Source organism: Centruroides sculpturatus, unplaced genomic scaffold, assembly GCF_000671375.1.
Source record: "Centruroides sculpturatus isolate CEXI.00-Female unplaced genomic scaffold, Cexi_2.0 scaffold545, whole genome shotgun sequence".
In the NCBI taxonomy this organism is placed as follows: domain Eukaryota; kingdom Metazoa; phylum Arthropoda; class Arachnida; order Scorpiones; family Buthidae; genus Centruroides; species Centruroides sculpturatus.
Window position 1 is genome coordinate 134,824 of NW_019384721.1, and position 24,637 is coordinate 159,460.

Genomic DNA, 24,637 nt, shown 5'->3' on the forward strand with positions numbered 1-24,637 from the left:
TAAAAATATATATAAAAATATTATAAATATAGCAAATTCAAATATTCCGGATAATGAAAAAAAGAATATCTGTAGCTGGTATCTCATCTCTAGAAGTTGTTGGAAAGTAAATTTATGATTGTTGTGTTGAATGTTGGTGATAGTCTTGCAATTTATGAACACAGCAGCACATTTTTCTAAATTAGAAATTTTGCTTCCAGTTCACAAAATCAAATTTTAAAAAATTCTTATATTTTTAATATGAAATTCATTTTGATTCCTAAAACGATTAATTTCTCAAACTTTCGAGGTGAATGGGGAAAAAAATTAATATCACTCAATATCCCTATAATCTCTCAATTACCCTACGATGGGGATTTTGTAAATTCAGGAAGTTCCCCAAAATATAATTTTCTCTTCAAGTTAAAATTTTAACCTCAATTTCCGTAAAATAGTTTTTTTTTAATATTTTAAAAGGGAATTTTACGAATTTGCAAAATCCCTGAGTATGTGTATTTTTTTGGGAAATTACTTCACGCTATCTCAATTTTCCCGAAACATAGGGAAATTGAGATTTCGTGATGTAGTTTCCCCAAAAATATAGGGACGAAAATCTTGTAAATTCAAAATATTTTCTCTTTAAGAGATTAAAAAGTTTTATGTACAAGAATTTGGATTATTTTTGTAACAGGTTGTACATAAACTGTACAGTTTAATTGTATACTTTTGAAGCTTTCCATCATTTTAAAAAAATTCGAATTAGTATTAAGATTCGAACCGATCTTGTGTACTGATTATTACCAGATGTTTGTGTCTTATTGCACAAATACTAGGGAATAATCGGTGGCATTTAGGGAAATTTCCCTGATTATTTGATTAAATAACAGATGTTTCAAGATAAAATCCGAAAACGAAAATTTCATTTACTGTTTGTCTTATGAATTTATGTAGCCCGAATTTCTACAACTAGAACCATCAATTGGACTAAAGTATACGCACGACTGGGATATACAAAGATAAGTATTTAATGCTATACTAGGAGTTTAGTAAAATCTTAAAAGGATTTAAATAATTACAATTGAATTAATTAGAATAATACGGATTTGGTTAATTTTTTCGGAATATTGAGTAAGAATCGTGTCTTGTTTACAGAAATATATTTGAAAGCAACAAACAAGTATAGAATCTTTAAAATTAATGAAAATTTTTAAAATTTCTATTAATTTTCTACTTTTTGCTTAACAATTCCCTAAATATACGATGTTAGATTTTCCCCTTAATACCCCTAATATTTGGATAAGTTAATGAAAAATTGGGACATTTTTCTTCTAAAGTTTGAATTTTTAAATCTTAATTTATGAAAATTCCCTAATTTCATAAATTTACCCAAGTTTTCCCTAATGACGAAATAACTTACTCTCCAATGGATAAGGTTTAGAACTAATTAGAAAGATTACTTTTTCCCTAAAAATGTTTTATACACCGACATATATAATTATATATTATCCTAAAGGAATGAAATTTTCCAGATATTTTAGGTATAAAACGAGACGCCAGCGTAAACTAAATTGCATAGCTTATTTGAAAATTTTCGCTGCAGTCCTATTGTTAGTTAACTGTATACATATATATAAAACACAGTCATTTAATTCTTTTTGTTATTCAAGTAAACAGCTGTGTTTAATTTAATTCTGAAAAAAAAGATTTCTACTTTTTTCGTGTAACGACAGATGGCGACGTTGGCGTAGTCGAACGAATTAAAAAAAAAAAATTTAAGCGCGTTTCTTACGCAAAGTCTGTGCCGCTGAAAATTTAATTTTGGTAAATATTCGATTTTTATATTTTTAACACGCCGTAAGAAAGTTAACGAATTTAATCGTTTAAGTAAAAGATACGCCAAGTGACCGGCGGCCACTCACGTGACCGCCGGAGTCACGTGAGGCGCCCTCACCATTCTCCAAAAGTTTGCCGCGAGGTGTCGCTTCCTTACGTCATCGGGCTGACCCCATTCTTCCCCCTGCAATTCTATTTGGGGAAGTGTAACTTCCGCGCACCTAGCAGACGGCCGGGTGCTGCGGCCGCACCAACGTCACGTCGCATCTTCTTTTCCCCCCAAAAGATGGAGGACGACACCTCTGCCACGGACAGTAGCGTCCAGCGTGCCAACACCACTACGACTATCAGCACCATCGCCGTTCAGTCGGGAGAGACGCGCATCGTCATTGCCCTCCTACAAGTAAGTCCTTAGCACCTCACCTCTCACCTCTACCACCCGCGCTCCATCAATGGAACCTCCATCCACCCACCAAAAAGCCATCCCGAATTGAACTTTGACCTTTCGCCAGGAGGGGGGAAAATACAAAAAGGAAAAGCGTACGCGAACGGGGTAACCTCTTTTGCTATACTCTACACGTGATCGCGGTTCATTATGGTTTATCACCAAAACAGCACCCCTTTTGTCAGCGTTGTTACACGCATCCCGTCCTTTTAGGGGTTTCTCGGAGGATGGCCCGATCTAGTTTACACATTCGCCATATACATATTTTTTTCTCTTTTTTTCTGGCGCGTGGGAATTGCTTCCACCCCTCTTTGTAGGAGTAACGGATGTGGAGATTGTCCTTCGTGTTGACAACTCTCCAGTCTACAATGGCACGCTTATTAAACTCCGTGACGTACGTTGCCGTAATGGCATCATCACAATAAAGTGAATTATGAATCGCATAAGGGATAAATTAGCATAATGCCGGTTTGTAACGTGACCTTACACACTTATTATTACTATAAACAGGTCTTTTTTCCGCTGTGTTTACTAGTGCAGTACCAATTAGGGATGCACCCTACGCCAGCAAAAGAGAGAGGAAAAAAAAAAATACTTCACGTATTAATGTCAGCCCTTGGTCAAGGGCCAAAATGTCAGCGCGTTATTTATGCTGTCCGTTACGTTCCGGTTTTATTTTTCTAAGATGGAGAAATGTTACGTTACGAAACATTTCGTAAGGGTAACATAATAGAAACGCTACACCCTCAAACAAATTTCGCATATTGATGCAGCCGCATAAGAGGAGGTGAGAAACGAGTTTAAAAATCTCTCAACGTAATCGGGACATAAGAGCGTAACATTCTTAATGAGTCCATAATAGGGCATACGTTTGTCGATCTGTTCGATATCTCTACCCTTATTCTGCCACTGATTAACCTCGATTGTTCCTACTGACCCTAACTGTAAGGTGATGCAATAGTGCAGTGGGTTAAGCAGACCGATCGGCGCTTGTTACGTCGGATCGAGTTACGTAGCTCTTATTTAAAAAAAAAAACTGGGTAAAATAAACATTATAGGAGGAGCACGCGCCGGAATGCAATTAATGATGATGATGATATTGCTGTCATTTACCGTTTTAGTAACAATAGGAGGAAGATGGCGGCGGTGGTTAAGAAACAACGTGGATAATCTGTCAAATATGCTGTCACGCGTTACGCGAGTTTAACGCGGAAGTTAACGCATCGTTCGACGTAGATAATTTTTTTTTTTTTTTTTAAACTGTAGTAGTATCGAGCAACGAGACAGTCATGTAGGTGTAACACGCGATTTAGTTCCATATTCTATGCCAAGTCACTATTTATACAACAGACGGCAAGGGCATTGACGGAGCAGCATCTGGCCTCTTAATATGTTGATTGATGCGCGAAAGGTCACGTGACGCGGCGATATATCGCGCGTAACTTGTAGATAATACTATCCGGTTATTAATTTTAATTCCCCCTCTCTTTTTTTTTGACTCCCGATAGAGTAAAGAATGGATGCAATTGAAAGTTCAAGAGATGCAACCGGCCATAACGGATATAGGAAGTTGCCTGGAAGATGCTGTGATGTTGCATCAGCAACACGAGCAAGTATTGGAGAAATTGCAGGTGAGGAGGTGTGTTGTTACGGCTGTGCAATGTCAGTGAGGCGAAAGCTGATGTCGCCATCAAAATTTTCTATATTTACATTAAGCTATATTTAGTGCTGACAAACGGGCGTACGATTTAACCCCTTCCTGTTACGGGAGGGAGGAAAAGTAATAATAAAAATAAATCCATATACAGTTCACAATTCCCGAAATCCCATAGGATAACACAGAAAAACACTTCATTGAGCTCGTATATTTCTTTCGTTTTGTTCCCCTAGAAGAACTGGATAAATGACTATTCTAAGTCTATTATTGGATACTTCCGCACTTTCCAAATTTATCCATCCCCGTTGTAAAGTACAGATGGCCGTTTCTAGATATAGGGAAGGGCCATCGACGAAATACTACTACAATAATAAAGGCGAGGACACTATATATATTGTGAAGTCAGCATATTCTTGATGCTTAGAGAGTCCGTAGGTGGATTTGATTGTAAGGTTTTGGCGGCGGTCCAAGCGTTTTATAAAGCACGTGTAATTCACCCACCAGATGTGAGTTCGTCACTAGAATTTTTGATTGTGGCACCCACTCGCCAGTCTGTCATTGCGATTTGTAATTATCAATTTAAGGATTTTTGTTTTTATCGAGCGAAGGACGCTCGCCCAATGCATCTGCTGCTGCTGCAGTTACAAAACTTCCAAGTGAATTTTTGTAGCTGTGCGAGGCAATTTGTGAGGGAATTTATTGTGAAATTGTTCTCTCCGAGGCTGTGTAATGGGATGTAATAGCAATATGTTAGGTATTTCAAGTATGAAGAGGGTTGCGAGGCAAACGAAATGAGTAAATCTGTTAAGTAAAGCTCGATAGTTTACGAGGTAAAGTTAAGTCGAAGGATAAAGAATGAGGCAAAATAAAATGATTACGAGGTGTTGCGGGGAAAACTAAGCAATTTACGAAGGCAGACTATGAGACAAATTGAGTTAATTTATCCTGTAGTCAGTCCTCCTGAGTTAATTTGCCTCACGTCTGCCTTTATGAGTTAGGACTTGACTATGGGAAAAATTAACTCGGGAAGGCAATACAATGAGACGAATTAAAGTCAGCAAGGTTAAATTTGCGAAGAAAACTAACGTATGAAGATGATTACGAGACTAATTAAACAATAATTAATACAAATTATAAAGCAAACAATTTACGAAGGTAGACTATGAGACTGAACAATTAGTAAGGTAGTCTATAGATTATGAAGCTGTAATTGCTTTATAGTCTTGATTGGTTTACGAGAGCAGACTGAACAGTTTATAAACTACGAAGCTAATTAAACAGTCAGTAAGGTAAACTAACTTACTTCATTGTATATTTCGTTTATTTTTTAAACAGGCTATGAGGGTCTTACAGATTGATTAATTTGCTTCGATCTTCGACGGATTACAGATTGTCTAGTTCGGATAGCAACTAGACAATATGTGGGATGGACTACGGGGAAACTAAACGTGTAGGATGGGCAATGAGGCAACTAAATATCCTGTGAGGTAGACTATGAGGCACAATAACAGAAACTAAACCACGAGGCATCTTACGCATCCTAACCTATTTACGTGTAGGTTAATAAAGCATATCGTGTTAATATCACGAATAGGATTGCCAAATGTCCCGGTTTCTACGTGCCGAAAGCATGTTTCGGGACTATCGATGGCCCACTTTCCCAAAATATACAAATAAAATATATTGTTAAGAAAGCTTTGACGTGCCGAGTGAAAGTATGGTGGATGGTTCAATATTGTTTCAAGTGTTGACGAAAGATTTAACCTTCCGTCTATGCAAAAATATAATAATAAATCAATTATTTTTTGCTTTCTTTTTGTTAAAATATTCATTTGCAAATCTTAAATTTAGTAAAAATGTGTCGAATTTTATTATTGGATGAATGAATCCGTGCTTAATTCATCTCGCCGTATTATATTCGTGAAGAATATTACTCCAAATGAACCTAATTATGTCACTTAAAATTCACGACAAATATATATAAAATATATAAATTATAATTTTCAAAAATTTGAAATGAATTATATATATATATATATAAGAACGATTAAATTTAGAATAAACAGAAAAAAAATAATAAAAATTTTGTAAATAATTCAAGAAATAAGATGGCGTAATACTCACGTAAACCATGCTCACGTGACACGTCCATCAACGTCAAATCGTGAATCTAGCCGCCATTTTTTTTTTAAACAAAAGTTGGCAATTGTAATTTGCACTCTTTGCGTATGAAAATAATTAAAATAGCCCAAAATATATTATTTAAAGATGCGTTTAACGAGGGCTTAAAATAGAAACTGCCTACTGATAGACGCCCACTGTTTAGACACGAACGAACTCGATCTCAATGTTTATTTTCCTGTATACAAATACTTAGAGCTATTAAAACTGATGAGGATCCTAAATTTATATAAAGTGGACGTTCTTAACTCATGGTCTATCAATGGGATTATGTATTCTATATTGTTTCCACCATTTTCCCTTTAAATTCTAATAATGTATAGACTATACAGTAGACCCCCTATAACACTGTTGATAATTCCATGTTATATGAATTCCATGTTGTACGAGTCACTTAGATTTTACAAATACGTGAGCCGTTCACAGCCCGGCACACGTATTTTTAAAATCTAAGTGACTTGTACAACATGGAATTCATATAACACGGAATTATCAACAGTGTTATGGGGGGTCTACTGTATATTACGAACCTCTCAGCGACGACCACCCAACAGCAGCCATTTTTTTCAGGAGCATGTTTTGAACGAATTGCATGTAAAGAAACCTTCAAACAACGGCCATTTTTCATGTTCTCGTCGGTGGCCGTTGTTCAGAGGTTTTACTGTAAAATAACCTCCCAAACAACGTCCACTTTTACTGTTGTTTGGAGGTTATTTGTATTCATTTCAAAAAGAAACGTTCCTGAATAAATGGTTGCTGGTGTCCATTGACTTATAATAGTTTATTCCATGCTCTTTATGGACCAGTTTCAGTGTTTATAATTCAATTTAGTTATAAATAATGGTTAAAATGAGGATTATTGTATTGTAGAACTGTAAAGCCAATTTCAATGATGTCTTCAGCATGAAGCGCTAAATTAATTCATGTGGTATCATCAGTACGAATGCTGCCATGGCTTTTGCATAAATCACTTCTTAAAATGGCTTAAGGGATCATTTATGGTTCTAAAGTGATAAACAGAAGCTCTAAAACCCATATTATTTGAATTATTTTGTTTACATCACGGTTAAATGCCATTAAAATGGAACAGTTAAACAGCAAATAAATGATGTTTAAGAAAACTCTTAGCGATCGTGACGAAAATCAAACTACAAGGAGACTTTTCATGAAGCAAAAAAAGGTCTCCTTGAAGCTTGGATTTTTTAACAGTAGTTATAAATATCACGCTGTTTTTTTAACATAATTTTGTTTATTCCTAAGTGCCAAAAAAAGAATTTAAACAACTTTAAAAAACTTCTTTAATTACATCAATTTTTATAACCGATCTTCTTGTTTTATTCCGTTGTAAACTTCGTAAGAAAAAACTTATGGAACAGGCAAAAATCTCTTGTTTTTTTCCTTTTTAACTTCATAATTAATTAATTAAAATCATCTTGCAGAATCCAGGACTAAATTCAGCTTATCCTCGGGAACTTTTCTTCAATTATTCTGCCTGCTCCTTCATTATCTTTGGATAAAAAAATGAATTTTGATGCTAAATTTATCCGCCTTCCCCCTTTCGAAGTAAATTAACGTTTTAAAATACAATTAAACTAGGATTTAGTTACTTAAAATAGGGAACCAAATTAAAAGAGAATTCAGTTAATTCAGAGATTGTGCAGTCGCTAATCAATTTTCGTCAGTGGAGTCCAACTTTAGAAGGAATTAATTATTTAGAAATCCAACACCATAACGGACAGGCATTAAAAAACTAATGACTATAACTAATATGAAATATAAATTCTGAGGCAAACTAATCGACTGTAATGCTAACAATAATCTTAGAACCTTGAAAGAAATTAAATATGGGAGAAGTTTTAGTTAAAATTATTGCTAAATATAGCTCAGAAGTTGTGTGTATCTAAGTATAAAACGAAGTTAATGAAGGAGCAGACGGCATGGGTATGAGTAGATTTCAAATAATTGTAGCACCAAGACTATTAGGATAAACTAGAATAAACAGTGGAAAATACTATGAGACAAATTGTTTTGAGGCGAATAAACAGTAGACTTTACTATGAAGCAAATAAACTGTAATAAACAGTAAAATTTACTGTGAGGAAATTGTTTTGGAGCGAATAAACGATAAAATTTTCTGCGAGGCAATTAAAATGAATATACAGTTAAAATTTACTATTATTTTAGAGCCAAATATCTTAGGAGAAAAGACGAAACAAACTAGATTTTACAGTAGAAAACAGAATAAAGCACTAAGGAAATGACGCCATGTTTAAGGTAGGCAAAAGTAAACGAGGGTAGTAAATTGGACATAGACTAATGAGACAAACTAAGTATCATCTACCTGTTAGAGGATTAGATAATGAAGCAAACTGTGAGGTAAAGTATACTTGAGTTATGTTAATTCTGAGTTTTTTTTCTTTTTTTTTTTTCCTCAATGTAACTAGTCGAAACAGAGTCCTGTAGAGGAGTTGCTACGTCAAGCAGACGAGCTGATCTCTACACAGCAGCCGAGAGCAGAGGTATACGCAGCCATGGCCGAGAACTTGGGACTTGCATGGAAGGACTTAAACAACCAATTAGAGCAGAGGAGACAAATTCTCGAACAAGCGGTGACGTTTCACAGCAGAGTACGGGATGTAAGTCGAGATCTTTGTAAACACGGATCGAATGTTTTTTAAGTTTTTTTTTTTTTCCTCCCCTCCTTTTCTTATTTTTTTTTTGCCTCGATTTTTTTCCAGTTTACAGAAAGAATGGACAAAGCTCACGTTATATTTACCGATACTTATTCTCCGAACGATATTGACAGTTGCAAAATGTTATTGCAAAGGTTGCACGATGACAAGAAAGGTGTGTTGTGAAAGTTTATTATATGATAATAATAATATCGCAATTCGATTGAAAATTCACCGTACATAAGCAGATTAAAAAATATATATATATATATAAACTTGTTTTTAATGATTCCTCCTGAAATCCCTCCATGAAATGACTTTGCATCGATATTTTTAGACAAAAAAAAATGGGGGTACAATTAATAAATTTACAGTAAAACCTGTGTAGAACGGAATGGCCTTCCCTTTTAGACAGATTTTACTGTAATTTTTAACACAATTAAACACAGAAAAGTCTTCATTGAGTTAAAACAAATATATATTGTGAAATAGATTATATTTCACTTTGATTATGGCTCAAGTCCAACTGGAGGAATTTATGTTAGGTCAAAAAACTTCGTTGATATTTAATTTATGGCATAAAACTTTTATGATTTATAAAATGTAACATCTACGCCGCTAATTTACTTAGAATTATCAAGATTTCTTCATAATCGAATAATTACTGACCAAAATCGTTTAACCTCTACGTCGATGCTTTACAGCTTCTATATTCAGTTTAGTATGATTCTAACCCTTAAAATTCACAATTTCGTTGCATATTTAATGTATTTCGATCTAATTTAAGCATAAATATACCTCTTTTTAAACCAATCTTAAGCTTGAATTAGCATATTTTATCCTCTACGCGTGAGTTTTTCGGGTCTTGATTTTTCCACCGCATTAAAATTACAGTAGAAAATTTTTACTTTATTTATTAAAATTGAAAGCTAATTGGATTAATTATAATGATGATAAACCCCTTCAAAAAACGCCGTATTAATCGTAATTTAAATCCATTTATAGGCATACTCGAGATATCTCTTCACACATTGAATGCGGGACAGATCCTAGTTCATCAGTTAGACGAGATAGCCCATAACAGCCTGAACGATTCGAGACCGGAACACATGAAGATGGAGGCTCAAAAATCATCATCCACGGTCGAGAGGATGATGGAGAATCTTCACGACAGGTGGCGCTATCTGGAGGGCGTGTGGCAAAGTAGGAAAACAAAATTGGAGCATACTCTTCAGATACTTTTGGTTTCAAGTGATCTAGATCAGGTAAATTGCGTCACCAAATCAATAAAAATCAATAGAAATTAATTAGGTTATTGGTTTATTGGAATTAACGAAAGATAATTAGTCATCCCCCGAAATATTTTCGTTTCTTTTCACTTGAAATTGAGGTCAGAGTTTGTTTTAAGTATCTTCCGGTTTTATCATCAATACTTAAATAGCAAATTTGGCATCCAACTTTAACCCCGTTTATAATGATTTTTCTTGCTCGTTAAATCGAGAGAAACGTTCGTTGCGTTCTCCTTCGTTCCTTTTTTCTTTGAAATTTAACTCACTGCCCTGAAGGCATTACCTAAAAAAAGGAGGTCCCTTTTCTCGTGCCCGATATGGGCTTTTCGGGCCTTCGGTAAATTAGCCAGAGATCGATATATCCGGGGAACTCGAATCTGGGTCTTCAGAGTAGTAAAACTGTCAATGGCGCCGTTGACGATTTCATAACGGATTATTTTTTTTTTACTGGCGCATGGATTTCTTTAAATTTTTCTGTGTTTTTTTTACATTAATATACAGTTGTTTTAATAAAAATTATTAATAATAATTTATTTTTATTTAATTTTTTTTTAAATAATATAAGGTGGAGAATTGGCTTCAAACGAAAGGAGCTGAATATATGAGGCAATACAATTTAGGAGATTCTTCTGCTAATGCGGAAATTCTTCTACACGAACATGGAAAAGTGGAAATTGAGACTAAAGTAAGATTTTTCTCGTTAAATTTACTAAATAATCATTTTTTTTATTACAGTATTTTTAAATACAGAATGGCCCAAAAGTCAGTTAACCATTACAAAGACTACTTTATCTTTATTTAAATTGCCTATAAAATCAGCAAAAGATGCGATCATTTCTGTTCAGTATATAAACTACAACGCCCCGAAGCGATTCCAAACTCAGTAGATGCAATGGTTAACTAACTATTGGACCACCCTACATTATATACTAATAAATATTTTCAAAAAATGTTTAGAAAAATACCATTTTATACGGAAGAGAAATAATTCACGAAAAGTTTTACGTGATTTTTAGATAAAAGATATTCAATTTTTATTTATTAATTTTAAATATTCCATCGTTTAACGGTCAGTCGCCATATTGTATCATTTAAGTCACGTGAGCTGCTGAATATCAATGTTCATACAGTAGTGCCTCGAAAACTCGGCACTCGATAACCCGGCACTCCGGATAACTCGGCCACACCCTGGCAGGGCAAAAAAATCCTTAGTTAATTAATTTTCATTATAGACAGCTTTATGCCTCATAAAGTATTTTTCTGAGGTCTGTCTTATCAAGTAAATTACTGTACGCAGTGTATTCATTAATTTTTATTTTCATGTAGTAAAGGCTCTATGCCTTCATAAAGGACGTACCTTTTCCTTTGTTTAAGGGTATTTGGGCAGTTTCTTCTCTTGTATTCTCAAGCAAACAATACATACAAGTACAGTACAATATTTTCTGGGGAAACACGCATACTTATCCTTTTTTAACCCCATTCCCGATAACCCGGCATTTTCACAAACATGGCCACCCTTCGGTCCACATTAGGTCGAGTTTTCGAGGCTCTACTGTATTCAGAATATATTTTTTTCTTTTTTAGATTTATGTTTATCAGTTTTGTATTTCAGTACGTTTTTTTCAATTGTTTTATGCATGAATAGGATGTGTTTTGTATTCTGCAGTAATATATAGTAAAGTACAGTACCTTATGTTCCTGCAGAATACAATATGGTGAAAGCTGCGTATTTTCGTATACATTCCTGCAGAATTTAATATACTGTATAAGTAGTAACGGAATTAAAGGTTAGTTTTGTCGTTTCTTTTATACTTTTTGAGGTTTTGTAGTATTGAGAGGAATTATTGTGGTCATCAAATTAAATGTGAATTGTTATTCTAAGACTCTAAGTGAAGGAAAATTAATTATAGCATTCCTTTAAATTTCCATTTAAGTAGTAGTAATGTGTTTTAATGTAACAAAATTCATAAAAAGAACGTAATTAATTGTAATAGTTTAAGTTTTACTTAATTTTAAAAGTTTTCGACTCTGACGCGAAGCGACGTAAATAGATTTAAATCAAAAGTGCTGAAAAAAAATTTAGAAGATTATCAGAAATTTCGTAAAATTACAATATTTTGAACACCTTTTTAAATTATGATTTTATTCTTTTCAGAGTTGTCACATGGGCTACAGTTTGAATGTAATTAAAGAATAGCGTTCAGATCTCTCTGGAGAAAGAACTATTGAGCAGATACTACCAGATTTGGTATACATAAATTTCCAGTTTTCGATTTCCGGGGGAAGTTAACTTCAAAATTTAACCGCTAGGACGAAATTCGGCGCTGCTGTTTCCCAATGCGCATATATGTACTGTACATTCTCTTACGATCACAAAACGCCATGTTTTTGAATCAATCTTCAATTTTACGTTTCAAAACTGTAATTGAAATAAACTCATTGCAATTTGTTTCATAACTTCGAAATTGTTAGAAAAACGTACGTAATATGCGCGTGAAGGGAACAGCAACGCCAAATTTTTCCCTAGCGGCTGAATTTTGAAGTAAAAAAATTTTTTTCCGAAAATAGAAACCGCATACCCAGGACATTATTTATACCAAATTTTTTTCTGAGATTTGCTCAATAGTTTTTTCTACAGAGAGATATGAACATTCTATCTTTTATTGTTTTCAACCTGTATACAGAAACTACGCTATAATTCCTAATTTTTTAAAAAAAGTTATTTAATTTCGCATGCTTTAGGTTGCTTAGCAATGCTAGATTAATAGGCTTTATATATATATAGCAATCTTAGCATGGCTTATAACAAAAAAGATGCTAGTTAGGAGCTTAAAAAACAGAACTAATTAATATTTTGCAAGAGTTTATACGACCGATACGAAATGCTGTATTTGAAAATCATGTTTATGTTCGTTATTAAGTTACAAAATCATTAATACGTAATTACATTCATTAAAATTATCTGTTTATTGTTCTGGTTGAATTTTTTAACGTATCGAACTTTCTTGTGATGGCTCAGTAATCAATAAGAGCGCGTCAGAAACTATGGAAAGGCTCAGAAGAAATTTGGCAAAACAAAATCAGTAAAACTTGGAAAAAATCGATAAAAAAAACGCAGCAAAAACCAGTAAAATAAGCAATAGAAAAGCACGGTAAAATCAGAAAAATATTTAGGAAAATAACCAGGAAAAAATCCCTAAAAAATCAGTAAAAATTTAGAAAAAAAAAGCAGCAAAACAGTTGAAAAAATCAGTAAGAAAATCAGGAAAATAAGCAGCAAAAATCTCAAAAATCAGTAAAGAATTTAGAAAAATATGCAACAAAAAAAAAGCTCAGTAAAATCAGAAAATTATTTAGAAAAAGAATCAGAAAAAAACAGTAAAAATTCAGGAAAAGAATTAGCAAAAGCTTAAAAAATCAGTAAGAAATTCAGGAAATAAGCATTAGAAAAGCCCAAAAATCAGGAAAATGAGCATCAGAAAAGCCCAAAAAATCAGGAAAATAAGCAGCAAAGAGCTCAAAAAATCAGTAAAAAATTCGGAAAAATATGCAACAAAAAAGCCTAGTAAAATCATAAAAATTTAGGAAAATAAACAGCGAAACAGAAAAATCAGTAAATAAAAACTGAGGAGAAGCAGTAAAAAAAACTCAAAAAAATCAGCAAAAGTTTAGGATTCTGAACATAAACTAAAAACTAGAAAATCTAAAGCATACCATACTTTCTCCACAAATTTTACAGGGAAGATTAAATTCTAATTCTATTTAAAAATCGATCTGGCATTGTAAAAATGTGTTATGAAGTAACTTAACGTTGATGTATGCATTTCCACTTCGTAAAATGACAAAAAAATTGTAATTCTCGCAGTCCATACTTTTCTACATAAACATATTTTTAATATGGATATTGCGTGATGTAATGACGTATACAGTAACAATTAGCTTCTCGTTAAAGTATATTCAAGGTCATTTTCTTCAAATATTACTTTAAAAAAGGCATCCGTGTAAGTAAATATGTTATCTTCTAGTCTATTTTCGAATAATATTTACAAAAAAAAAACATTCTAGAATTGTAGAAAAGTCCCGAAAAAAAATAATAATAATAAACACTGCAAAAACTCACGTTTACTTAATGGTTCCTGTGTTAATTTCAACTGAAACCAGTTTGATGCTTCCGAGAAATGGTAGAAAATTACAGAAAAAAAAATTTGTGAATTTACTTTAAACTTTTATTGTGTAACAAGTAATTGATTCTCTTCCTCCAGAAATCATCAGGAGGAGGAAGATCAAGACGAGTATCATCAGAGTAAACAAGAGAATCATCAGAGTTAAAGTAAATAAACTATGTATTGAAAGAGATTTCTGAATTTTAGCTATGAAAATAATGTCGTTAACCAGTTTAAACCGGTTATTTTTTTAATTATTATCGAATGGGGAAAACAGTTAACGAAATAGCTTTAACCTTCTTCGACATCTTCAATATTTAATAACTGGTTCAAACTGGTTAGAGAAGAAAATAACGTTAAATTTTTGTAATTTTGACGATTTTGTTTTCTGTTTGCTTTCTTAATTCTGATGATTTTTCATCTGTTTACATCTTTAATTTTTGATGATTTGCTTCACCTTCTGACCTTTCTCATTCTGTGATAATTTTTCGGAGAAAGATAAAGACTAGTGGGAGGAGTATCATCAAAACTAATGAGTAAACACGGAGAATCGTCAGAGTTACAGTAAATAAACCATAAATTCAGAGGTATTTTTGTATTTTAGCAATTAAAATAACGTCGTTAACCAGTTTAAACCGGTTATTAATTATTATCAAATGGAAAAAAAATAGCGGATGAAACAGCTTTAATAATTATAATACGGATTTATTGTATTGTAAAGTATTAATCATTTGAATTTAATGATAAAAGATGAATATTTTAAAAGATCTCCATCAAACACGAGTGACACTTTAGAAAATTATGATTTATATTAATTTTTCTTAAGAATAAGAAGCGTATTGTATGAGGTCTATTGCACATGTTCGAGCTGTTAGAAGTTTTAAACTGTGCAGTAGAACTCATGGACGCTCCCGTGTGAAAGCGTAATAGTAATCACTTGCAACAGCGCCCACTTTGCTTCGTGTTTAGGATTTTATTATCCACGTTAAATTTCAGTTGAAAATTATTCAAAATGGCGGATATTTGGATAATATCTAGTGAGTGAAAAATTACAAAATCACCCCTCTGTATTGGAGATCGCCAGGTGGTAGAGTTGACGAAATTTTCTTAACCCGTTTCACACGAAATGCTCTTAAATTTCTGGGATTATTAATGCTATTCATGGTGCTAACACGAATTTCCATTGTTGTGTGTTTGTAAAGACATAATATTTTTATATAAATAAATTTGCATCTTATACACAGTTGATCTGTGGTTTAACTTTAAAACAGTATTGAAATGCATCACTATTGTCGTATGTTTGCAAACATCTCGTTAACAAGCTTTGATTTTAATATTTATTGAGTGTTAATTATGCAAATTTTAAATGTATCTACAGGAAGTGCAAGATAGAAGCATCCGGTTATTAAAAACAGTCGAGCAATTGACGTTATCGGGTGTTGCCATGACGGAAACATCGAGATGTCGAGCGTATCAGTTACTTTCAGATTGCTCTGATTTAATATCTGCAGTGCATACTAGACGACAGTTACTTTCTCTCGCCATTGCCTTTTTTAATTTATGTCAAACGGTGAGCCTTTTCTTCTTTTATTTTCTCAAGAATTCCTTCGAATGTCTAAGAGGTTGCAAGTTCGAATCTCTCTTTCTTGCAGGTTGTAACGAAGCTTGATCAATTGGATGTACAACTGTCTACTACAGAGCTATTGCCTAATGCTACTAATCAGATAAAACGAACTATTAATGAACTGGTAACAGAAGCAGTCGCAGAAGGTCAAAATCTGATAGAAATGGCGGAAAATCTTGGGACGGAAGGCGTTCAGAGGAAGGTTTGTGATGTTTTGTTTTTTCCTTCTGTTCTCGGATATAAGACAATTTAAACTAAAATCAATTGAGTTCATTAGATTGCAGAGTTGGAAGACCGCAGGCAACACTTGTTGAAACTGTGTTCTTCGGTGGTTACACCAGAAAGTAACACGGCTTACATCAATTTCCATAACAGATACGATACGGTAAGTAACAGCAACGAGGGAATTTCACGTAAATTTAGTTACTGAATTGCTATTTTAATTCTTCAGCTCTATACTTGGATCACGAGTACCGTTCAGGCCTTCTTGCAAGGCCATCAGGATATGGGCAGTAGTTATCCTATGGCTAAAAACTTCCTAGAAAGTCATGAAAGTTTGCAAAAGGAAATTAGGGTAAGTTTAGTTTCGTTTAAAATAAAATTCGCCTTCTTCATCGATTTAATATTTATTTATGTATTATATTACAGTTAAAGGATATCGAAGTCGATGCCTTACTCAAAACAGTCCCGTCTCTGGTTAGAGTTGGGGGGAAAGAAGCTGAAGAGGTGCACAAGAAGGCTGATAATTTGCGTAGTCAGTGGACGTTACTTTTATCCCTGCTTGATAATAGGATTTTGATAGTGCAACGCTATGCTGCCTTTCACAAACTTGCTTCTCAGGTTGGTACTTTCATATAAGTAAGTATTACAAATGCAAGATGAAGTGGTACTTACATGAAGGTCACTTAATTTGATCTCTTATAACAGTAATATTCTCTAAAAGATGCCTTTGAGAATTAAATGGTGCATTGCTCATGGAATATTTAGGTATTAGATATGTGAAGAAAACCGAGAATTTTCCAAGTTTTCTTCATGTATCTAACACCTAAATAGGGTCCACAAGAGTCCTTCCGGGAGGCATCCTCTTTAGCAGAATGCCCATGTGTTGCATTGCGTATCCTCTCAAACCAAATCAAATAAAATATCAAATCCGGAATGTTATATATTTCATTGTATACATCAGTGTTTCTCAACCTCTAACGAATCATCGCCCCCTTCAACGTAGTATCGCCCCCTTCAATAAAACCGTTACGTCATATTGCCCCCTTCACTTTAAAATTCCGATTCCGAGGGCCAAGGTTAACGCCAAATTCGTACTGCATTGAATAGATTAGTGACTAGTATAATGTTATTTGTTTAATTATTGTACGATATAACGAATAAAATATCTAATTATTCTTAATATAATGTTTTACTATATCGCCCAGAAAATTGTTTTTTGCCCCCCAAAATATAAATTGTTACTAATCGCCCCCTCAACATGGAAAAACGCCCACGTGGGGGCGATATCGCCCCCGTTGAGAAACACTGGTATACATCAATTTATTATGCTAAACTGTTGTTTTTTTCCTGGTGACCGGCATTCGTTATGGGTATATTTTCCAGCATCCACTGCCTTACTCAGGAAAATATAACCATAAAGTACAAGATGCTTTTAATGTAATGAACTAACCACCAGTTTGATTCCCAGAGACAAACCAGGACGTTATTCCTCCTTGGTGGCCAAAATTAGAATAAAATTTTTTATTTCGTAAAATGACTTTCACCAACGAAATTTCACCAAAAATCGCCATTAATCATCATTATTCGCCTAATTGATTTCCTCGTTTAACACGTGAAATTCAAGATATAGATATAAAACAATTTAAAGGGCAGTCATTTAGTATATGGTTGACTTCACGGTGATTGGATAGTTCAGTGCTTACGTCATGTTTGTAATTTTTTTAAACCAATTATCCGTTAAGATAAGTGTTTAAAACTTTTACTGTTGATTGATTGCAGCTGGGGGCAGACATGGAGTCCATTGAAAATGCCATACAGTCAGACAGGGATGGCTCGAACAGGAAAGCGACCGAAGAGAAATGGTTCGCTGTACAACAACAATTTCTGGAATTAAACAACAAAGGAAAAAACTTTATCGAAGATGCATATAAGGTAAGATCTAGCTGCTTAATTTTCGGATCATCATCCATGAAACACTTACATACATGTGGTTTTAGGTAAACGATCCTCATCTGGATATCAAGAGAGCTATTCTATGCGTTCAGACGATACTGGATCAATTTAATAATCGCAAAAATAACATCAATAATCTCTGGAACAGTTGGCAACAGGATGTCATATCGGAAAGACAGCAATTGATGCAATGGGAATATTGCGCCAAAGAAATAAGAAGGGTATGATATGAAATATATATATCTCTACTTCCTCGGTTGTTATAGAACAGAGGCAGAGGGTTTGATCCCCCTCCAGGTTTTTTTTTGCATTGCTCGACCTTTCAAGGTTCCCCAATTCCAAAAACATCGAAATTCTGTATTTATATATATGTGTGTTTGGGCCTGTATTTTGCTTCATATCGCGGGAACCCTTGGGTCAAAAATTTTTGAAATTTGGTAAGAATACTTCTATATATGGGGCATTAATGCTTTTACATTTTGGAGATTATAAGTCGAAAGGAGAGGATAAAGAGGAGTAGGGAGTCAGATTTAATGAAAATTTTACTGGCACGAGTTTATTAGCTTTTTATTGACATTTACAGTTTTTTTTAAACGCCCTAGCCCTAAAGATAAGGCTTTCCTGGTCCTGTTCTTTCTGTTCGAATGCCGAGAAAGTTATGCAAGTGCCATTGCCAGTTTATTTATTTATTTATTAAATAATTTATATAAATTTCAGGTTGTTGAAGTCGTAACGACCTTTAAACTTCAGTTATATCCAATTATACCAAAAGAATTGAATAGGATCGACTCCATTATCGTATTCTTGGAGAGACATCAAGAGAGCATGAATGGCCAAATTAAGGTATGTTCAAAAGTTACTATGGCATTTATTTAAATTCCAAAGAATTATTTTTGTTGTTAGAATACATTTTCTACAAGGAAAATTAAAATAAAAAATAATTTTATTGATGAATCGATGATTTATCTTGTAGTCTTTAGGACGAGAGATCGAAGATTGCCTCAATAAATCGCAAGCCTTTTCTACGAAAGGAGAATTTCAAAATCAAAAGGACCAACTGTTAAATCAGATGAAAAACGCACAAAACGAATTGGAAGCAAAATTGACTGAATGCCTTCTTCTGGCAGCCATGATGCTAACTTTCTTCCAGAACTTGAAGCAGGTAATTGGAGTTTGTGTAAAGTTTGCATTCGAAATTTTTTTTCGAATTTTTAATAAAATTTGAAAATTTTCAGATCGAAGAAAAGAATCAACGTCAAGATCCGGTTCCTACAGATATTTTATCCATCGATCAGCAACTCGTGGACCACGATAACCTTCGACCAACGTTCTTACAACTGTTAGAATTTGCTCAAAGAGAAGCGGATCAATTGATAAATAAGATAAACGAAATTGTATGACTGAAATCGCTTAAATTTTCGATTATTTTCGTGATAAATTTTATTAAATTTTAATATTTTCTGTCTAGGAACCACCACCCGCGGCTGCACAGGATAAAGAAAAGATTCAAAGTATCCTGCTCTGGCTCCATCAACAATTAGAAGACAGTTGGAAATTGAGGAAAGAGAGACTGGAACAGCAGAAATTTTATTGGCAATTGCGTGAAGTAAGTGAATATATATATTTGTTTTTCAAATTTTAAGTGGCATATAAACATTTTTTACATTTTAATAAATAAAATTATTGTAGATAAATCAGCAGATACAAGAATTAAGTGATCAGCTATCAAACATGAAGGGAAACACTGGAGAATCTCTTGCAACTGTAAAGTTAACTTCGCAAGCTTTTATACAATTGCAAAAAACTATAGAGGTATGTAAAATAATACACATTTTTACCATTATATATAACTGATTTCTATACTGTTCGGTACAATTTGATTATCAGCTCTTAGACGAAAAAGTCAACACCTTTGTAAGCACCGCTCAAAGAATGGTTGCACCACCCATGCAAGAAATCAGCGAGTTGCAAACTAAATGGTCGACGTTTCATATGCAAATTGGAGATACTAGAAAACACATCGATCTAGTTTTAGAATATTTTGTTTTGATCGAACAGGTAATTCAAATTTGGAATGTTTCGAGCACCATTTTATGTTGATTATTCGTTTAAAAATCATTTTTTTTAGATTGAAGAATGGTTTAAAGAAGGAAGCCAACTTCTGGTATCGATTGCGCAAAGATCAGCGAGTTGTAAAAATCCAACTGATGCTATAAATCTGCAAAATGAAGTTGATAGATTTGTTAAACCTGGTGAAGCTGAACAGGATAAAAGAATGAAGAAGTTGAGCACTCTTTCCATACAGTTGTATGGTAAGTTGTGGCATCCAGTGGATTTTCAATAGAATTATTTTTGGTTAATTTCTGTTTCGTTTTGGTTTAGGTCAAGCACCTCCGATTACAAATCAGATTTTGCAGAAGAATAAAGATATGTTGACATCATTCGTGTGTATTAATAAAGATTTGAAAAATTTGCAACAGAATCTGAACGAAGCAGAAAAACAGAAGCAAAAGTTGGAAAAAGTATGTGCAAGAATCAACATTTTGGCATTTTAATTTGCAATATTTAAGATTAATTTTATATTATAATCTCTTAGGAAGCTGTTAAAGAAGTACAGGTAGATATAGTACCGGATCCAACTAGACCACCAGTTTTTACAGTACCCTTGATGGATGTAGAGGTTACCGAGGGATCAAAAGTAACTTTCTTGTGCCACGTTGATGGTCACCCACCTCCTTTCGTAAGCATTTTGCTTAATTTTTTTTTTTCCATTGCTAAATTTTAATTTTAATTCTCTGCCATACCCTTTACAACCTTAAAGATCGAATGGCTCAAAGATGGTCTTCAAGTTCATAACAATCCGGATTACCAGACAAAACACGAAAATGGCTTATGTACTTTAACTATAGAGGAAACGTTTGCTGAAGATTCTGCAAAATATATCTGTCGAGCTACAAACTCTGTAGGAAGAGCAGAAACTCAAGGGCAACTTACAGTCAGAGGTAGTTGCAACAACTTAGCATATTCGAATTCTTCTTTCGGTAAAGTTTTAATTAATTATTATTCGTTGCAGAGAGTCACCCTCACGAAGAAGCAATACCACCTCATTTCGTCAAAGAACCCGCCCTGACGGTGGCTAGACAAGGTCAACCTTGCCAGATGGAGTGCCAAGTAGAAGGAAACCCACTACCCATTGTATCGTGGTATAAAAATGATGTCTGTATCGATAATTTTCCAGAATATGTCATCACTTATAACAATGGCTACAGCATTTTGAGATTTGAGGAAATTTATCCTGAAGACGAAGCTCGTTATACTTGTAAAGCTGTGAATCCTGCAGGACAGGTTGCATGCAGCGTCAAGTTGACTGTACTACGTAAATATCTCATTTTATTAATAAAAACTTGAGGTTTATTTTAATATTAAAGATTGAATCTCTCATAGCTCGAGATGCATCTAAGAAACCAGAGATTATAGTTCCTTTATCTAATGTAATGGCGAGGGCAGGACAGAAATTGAGATTGGAATGTAAAGTTGATGGCTTACCCACTCCTACAATCACGTGGTATCAGAATAGGCAACCAGTTAGTGATTTCTGCCAGGTTAGTGGATGTTCTTGATACTTTCAAACTCCTAGAAGATGCTGTTAAATGGTCGCTTCTTTTCTTAGACAAGTTACAGCGATGGAATAGCAACACTCGTGATTCCTGAAGCATTTCCTAAAGATGCAGGAACTTACAGTCTCGTAGCATCCAACGAAGCAGGAGAGACATCATCTTCCTGTTTAGTATCTGTTAAAGGCAGACTACCTCTTGAAACTTCGTAAGTGCTTAATTAACATGATCTTGCTCATTGTAAATTAATAATTGTAATTAAAATAAACAAATTATTCTTCTAGTGATTCTGAAATGGCTTCAGATTTTGAACTCCTGAAACCTGACGTGAGACTTCATCTGCAAAACCAAACTGTAATCGAAGGAAACCCGATAAGATTAGATTGCGTTATCATTGGACAACCAGAACCAGAGGTTAGTTTCAATTATAGTTTTCAGCGTAGGGTTTTCATGTGTTTAAATGTTGAACAATGTTGATTCAGGTTATCTGGTATCATAATGGAAAGCCAGTTAAAGAATCTGAAGATGTGCAACTGCTCTTCGAAGGTGATCGATGTTCTTTGATCATCAAGGAAGCTTACCTGGAAGATCAAGGATGCTACAAGTGTGTTGCCATAAATTCTGCTGGAGAAGCTTCTAGTATCTGTGAACTGAAAGTTAAACGTGAGAAAATATTTAATTATAAATTCTGAATTAAAATTCCAGATTTACAGATTTTTTAAAATTATTTTTGAACTTTTTCAGCATTCCAAAATGTGGTTAATGGTGAAAAGGGGTAAGCTTATTTTTTTATACATTTATTTAAATTTAATTAAATTGAATTTTAAAATTTTGACGCCATTTTTTTAAATACTATAGCGCCATGGAAATCGGAAGTCCTCCCATGTTTTCATTAATGTTGAGAAATGTTATGGCTAACGAAGAGGAGAGCGTCAAAATGGCATGCCAAGTCAAAGGTCAGCCGGATCCCGAAATCTCATGGTACAGAAATGGAGTACAGTTACATTCTTCTGCACATTGTGTGGTAAGTACCATTTAAATTAAATTCTAAAAGATAAATTCTGATATGCAGAGCAGAACAGATGTTTCAGATCAAACCATTGTAAAGTGTCTATGTAATCATATGTTATCATACGCTATACTCTATGTAATAACGCAATAAAAAATCAAAAATCGGGGACTCAAAATGAACTGCGGTTCCTCTCTCCCATGTTGCATCAGTGCCCAAGTGGATAAAGCCACTGAGCACTGGTGGTAGGTTCGTGCCTGATCAACGTAAAATTTTCCGGTTTTTCTTCACGTGTCTAACACGTAAATAGAGACCAGTTTTCCCATAGAAAGTCCTCCAGGAAGGTACCTCCCGGCTGATTTCTCATCCAATCCTCTGCCATATTACTAAACATTGATAGAAGGCCATTATAATTAATGGTTCCTCATAACATGACAGAAGAATTGGAAAGAATAAATTAGATTACGGATAGTGTTTGCATAGGAAATCTCTTATAATACACCGTTTATATTTTCTAGATAACGAAAGAACCATCAGGTTTGACAACACTGACAATCTCAACTGTAGAAAAGGGAGATGAAGGAGAATATATGGTGAAGGCCACAAACAATGCAGGAGAAGCTAAATGTATAGCAACTCTATCAGTTCTAAGGAAACCTGGCATACCACCCTGTTTTCAAAAATATTTAGATTGTTTAACAGTTGAAAAAGAAAGGGAAGCCAAATTTCAATGTCAAATTACAGGAACACCTAAACCAGAGGTAAGTTTTCGAAGTTTGCAAAATTATTCAGCATGGATATGATGATGGAGTTTTGAAACGTATATACACAGGTACAATGGTATTTTGGCGAGATTCTTATCAAAAGTGACAAGTTTCAAACTGTAAGTAGCGATGGGGATTACCATAGTTTGACCATAGCGAAATGTTTACCTTTTCATGCTGGGCGGTATACTGTCAAAGCCGAGAACGATAGCGGTAGAGCAGTATCTTCAGCAACGTTAAACATTATTGGTAAGTAATTAAAATAAATTTTCCTTCCTTTTTTTTATTGCACTTACAAATGAATAGAGATTTCAAAAGAAATCGCAAAAAAGCTGGCTTAATCAAAATGTTGCTATATCTGGCTAACGATTTTATTTATTTTGGCAAAGTATTTTAAAAATTCACTTACTTTAAATAATAGTTATAAATTTCACGGACTTTTAAGACGTTGAAGATTAGATTCCTTTCGAGAATCCAAAATTGGAGTTGAAGAGATTCCAAAATGGCCTCCCTGTCATTTTCACAAGAATGCAAAGCCTGCTTCAAACCTGCTTGCACAGTTCGATGTAAAATGGACTGAATTCTAGAAAATTGCATTTGAAAAATATTATACAGTCAAACCTCTGAACAACGCTTGTTGTTGTTTGGAGTTTATTTTGTATACATTTTCTGTTAAAAGAAACAACCCGAAAACTTGCGGCTGTTTAGAGGTTGCTGTTAAAAGAGGTTCACTGCTTAAATTCCTGTACGATGTTGAAATGTTTTAATTCAAAATTTAGATTTAAAAAAATATATTTTTTAACTTGTTCACAGTTCTAAGAAATAAAATTTTGAAATATTTTAGAAATTCTCTTTCGAAATTCTTTCAAAAGCAGCAGTTAAATTGCATTAATCATATAACTATATTGCAGAACCAGCACCTTCCTCGCCCGAAATGCAGGAGCACAGGTAAATTAAATAGACTTTTTTGTTTTATTAATTAATTAAAATAATTACGTAGACGCTTTATTTTATTTTCTATTCCATTTTAGAGCTCAAACCATGGTCATGACCAAGAAGACCACCCTAGTTCAGAAGAGCACCATATGTCAACCAGCTGAAAAGTTTACCAAAGGAAGTTATGAAATCCTACAGACGTCAGAGGAAGAAGTTGATGATAAACCGAAGAAAAGCAAAGTAAATATTTTAACTTTTTAATCATTAATTTGCCATAAGTATGGAAGCATACCTGT

General features: G+C 33.9%; 1 protein-coding gene across 1 annotated transcript in view; it reads left to right on the top strand.

The window, feature by feature from the left end:
• The first annotated feature begins 2,008 nt into the window (after positions 1 to 2,008).
• Positions 2,009 to 24,637, top strand: part of LOC111628011 (titin-like) — a 235,651-nt gene continuing 213,022 nt past the window's right edge. The window contains 34 exon segments of the mRNA XM_023371728.1: positions 2,009 to 2,215; positions 3,766 to 3,888; positions 8,540 to 8,731; positions 8,834 to 8,942; positions 9,773 to 10,032; positions 10,622 to 10,741; positions 15,598 to 15,789; positions 15,872 to 16,045; positions 16,121 to 16,228; positions 16,295 to 16,417; positions 16,492 to 16,683; positions 17,845 to 17,997; positions 18,063 to 18,239; positions 18,736 to 18,861; positions 18,992 to 19,180; positions 19,254 to 19,412; positions 19,487 to 19,624; positions 19,708 to 19,830; positions 19,906 to 20,076; positions 20,147 to 20,330; positions 20,401 to 20,540; positions 20,615 to 20,758; positions 20,840 to 21,020; positions 21,092 to 21,394; positions 21,463 to 21,620; positions 21,689 to 21,840; positions 21,917 to 22,046; positions 22,115 to 22,295; positions 22,377 to 22,407; positions 22,491 to 22,656; positions 23,160 to 23,402; positions 23,474 to 23,654; positions 24,317 to 24,353; positions 24,437 to 24,581. Coding sequence (XP_023227496.1) covers positions 2,099 to 2,215; positions 3,766 to 3,888; positions 8,540 to 8,731; positions 8,834 to 8,942; positions 9,773 to 10,032; positions 10,622 to 10,741; positions 15,598 to 15,789; positions 15,872 to 16,045; positions 16,121 to 16,228; positions 16,295 to 16,417; positions 16,492 to 16,683; positions 17,845 to 17,997; positions 18,063 to 18,239; positions 18,736 to 18,861; positions 18,992 to 19,180; positions 19,254 to 19,412; positions 19,487 to 19,624; positions 19,708 to 19,830; positions 19,906 to 20,076; positions 20,147 to 20,330; positions 20,401 to 20,540; positions 20,615 to 20,758; positions 20,840 to 21,020; positions 21,092 to 21,394; positions 21,463 to 21,620; positions 21,689 to 21,840; positions 21,917 to 22,046; positions 22,115 to 22,295; positions 22,377 to 22,407; positions 22,491 to 22,656; positions 23,160 to 23,402; positions 23,474 to 23,654; positions 24,317 to 24,353; positions 24,437 to 24,581 — 5,322 coding nt within the window. The 5' untranslated portion in view covers positions 2,009 to 2,098.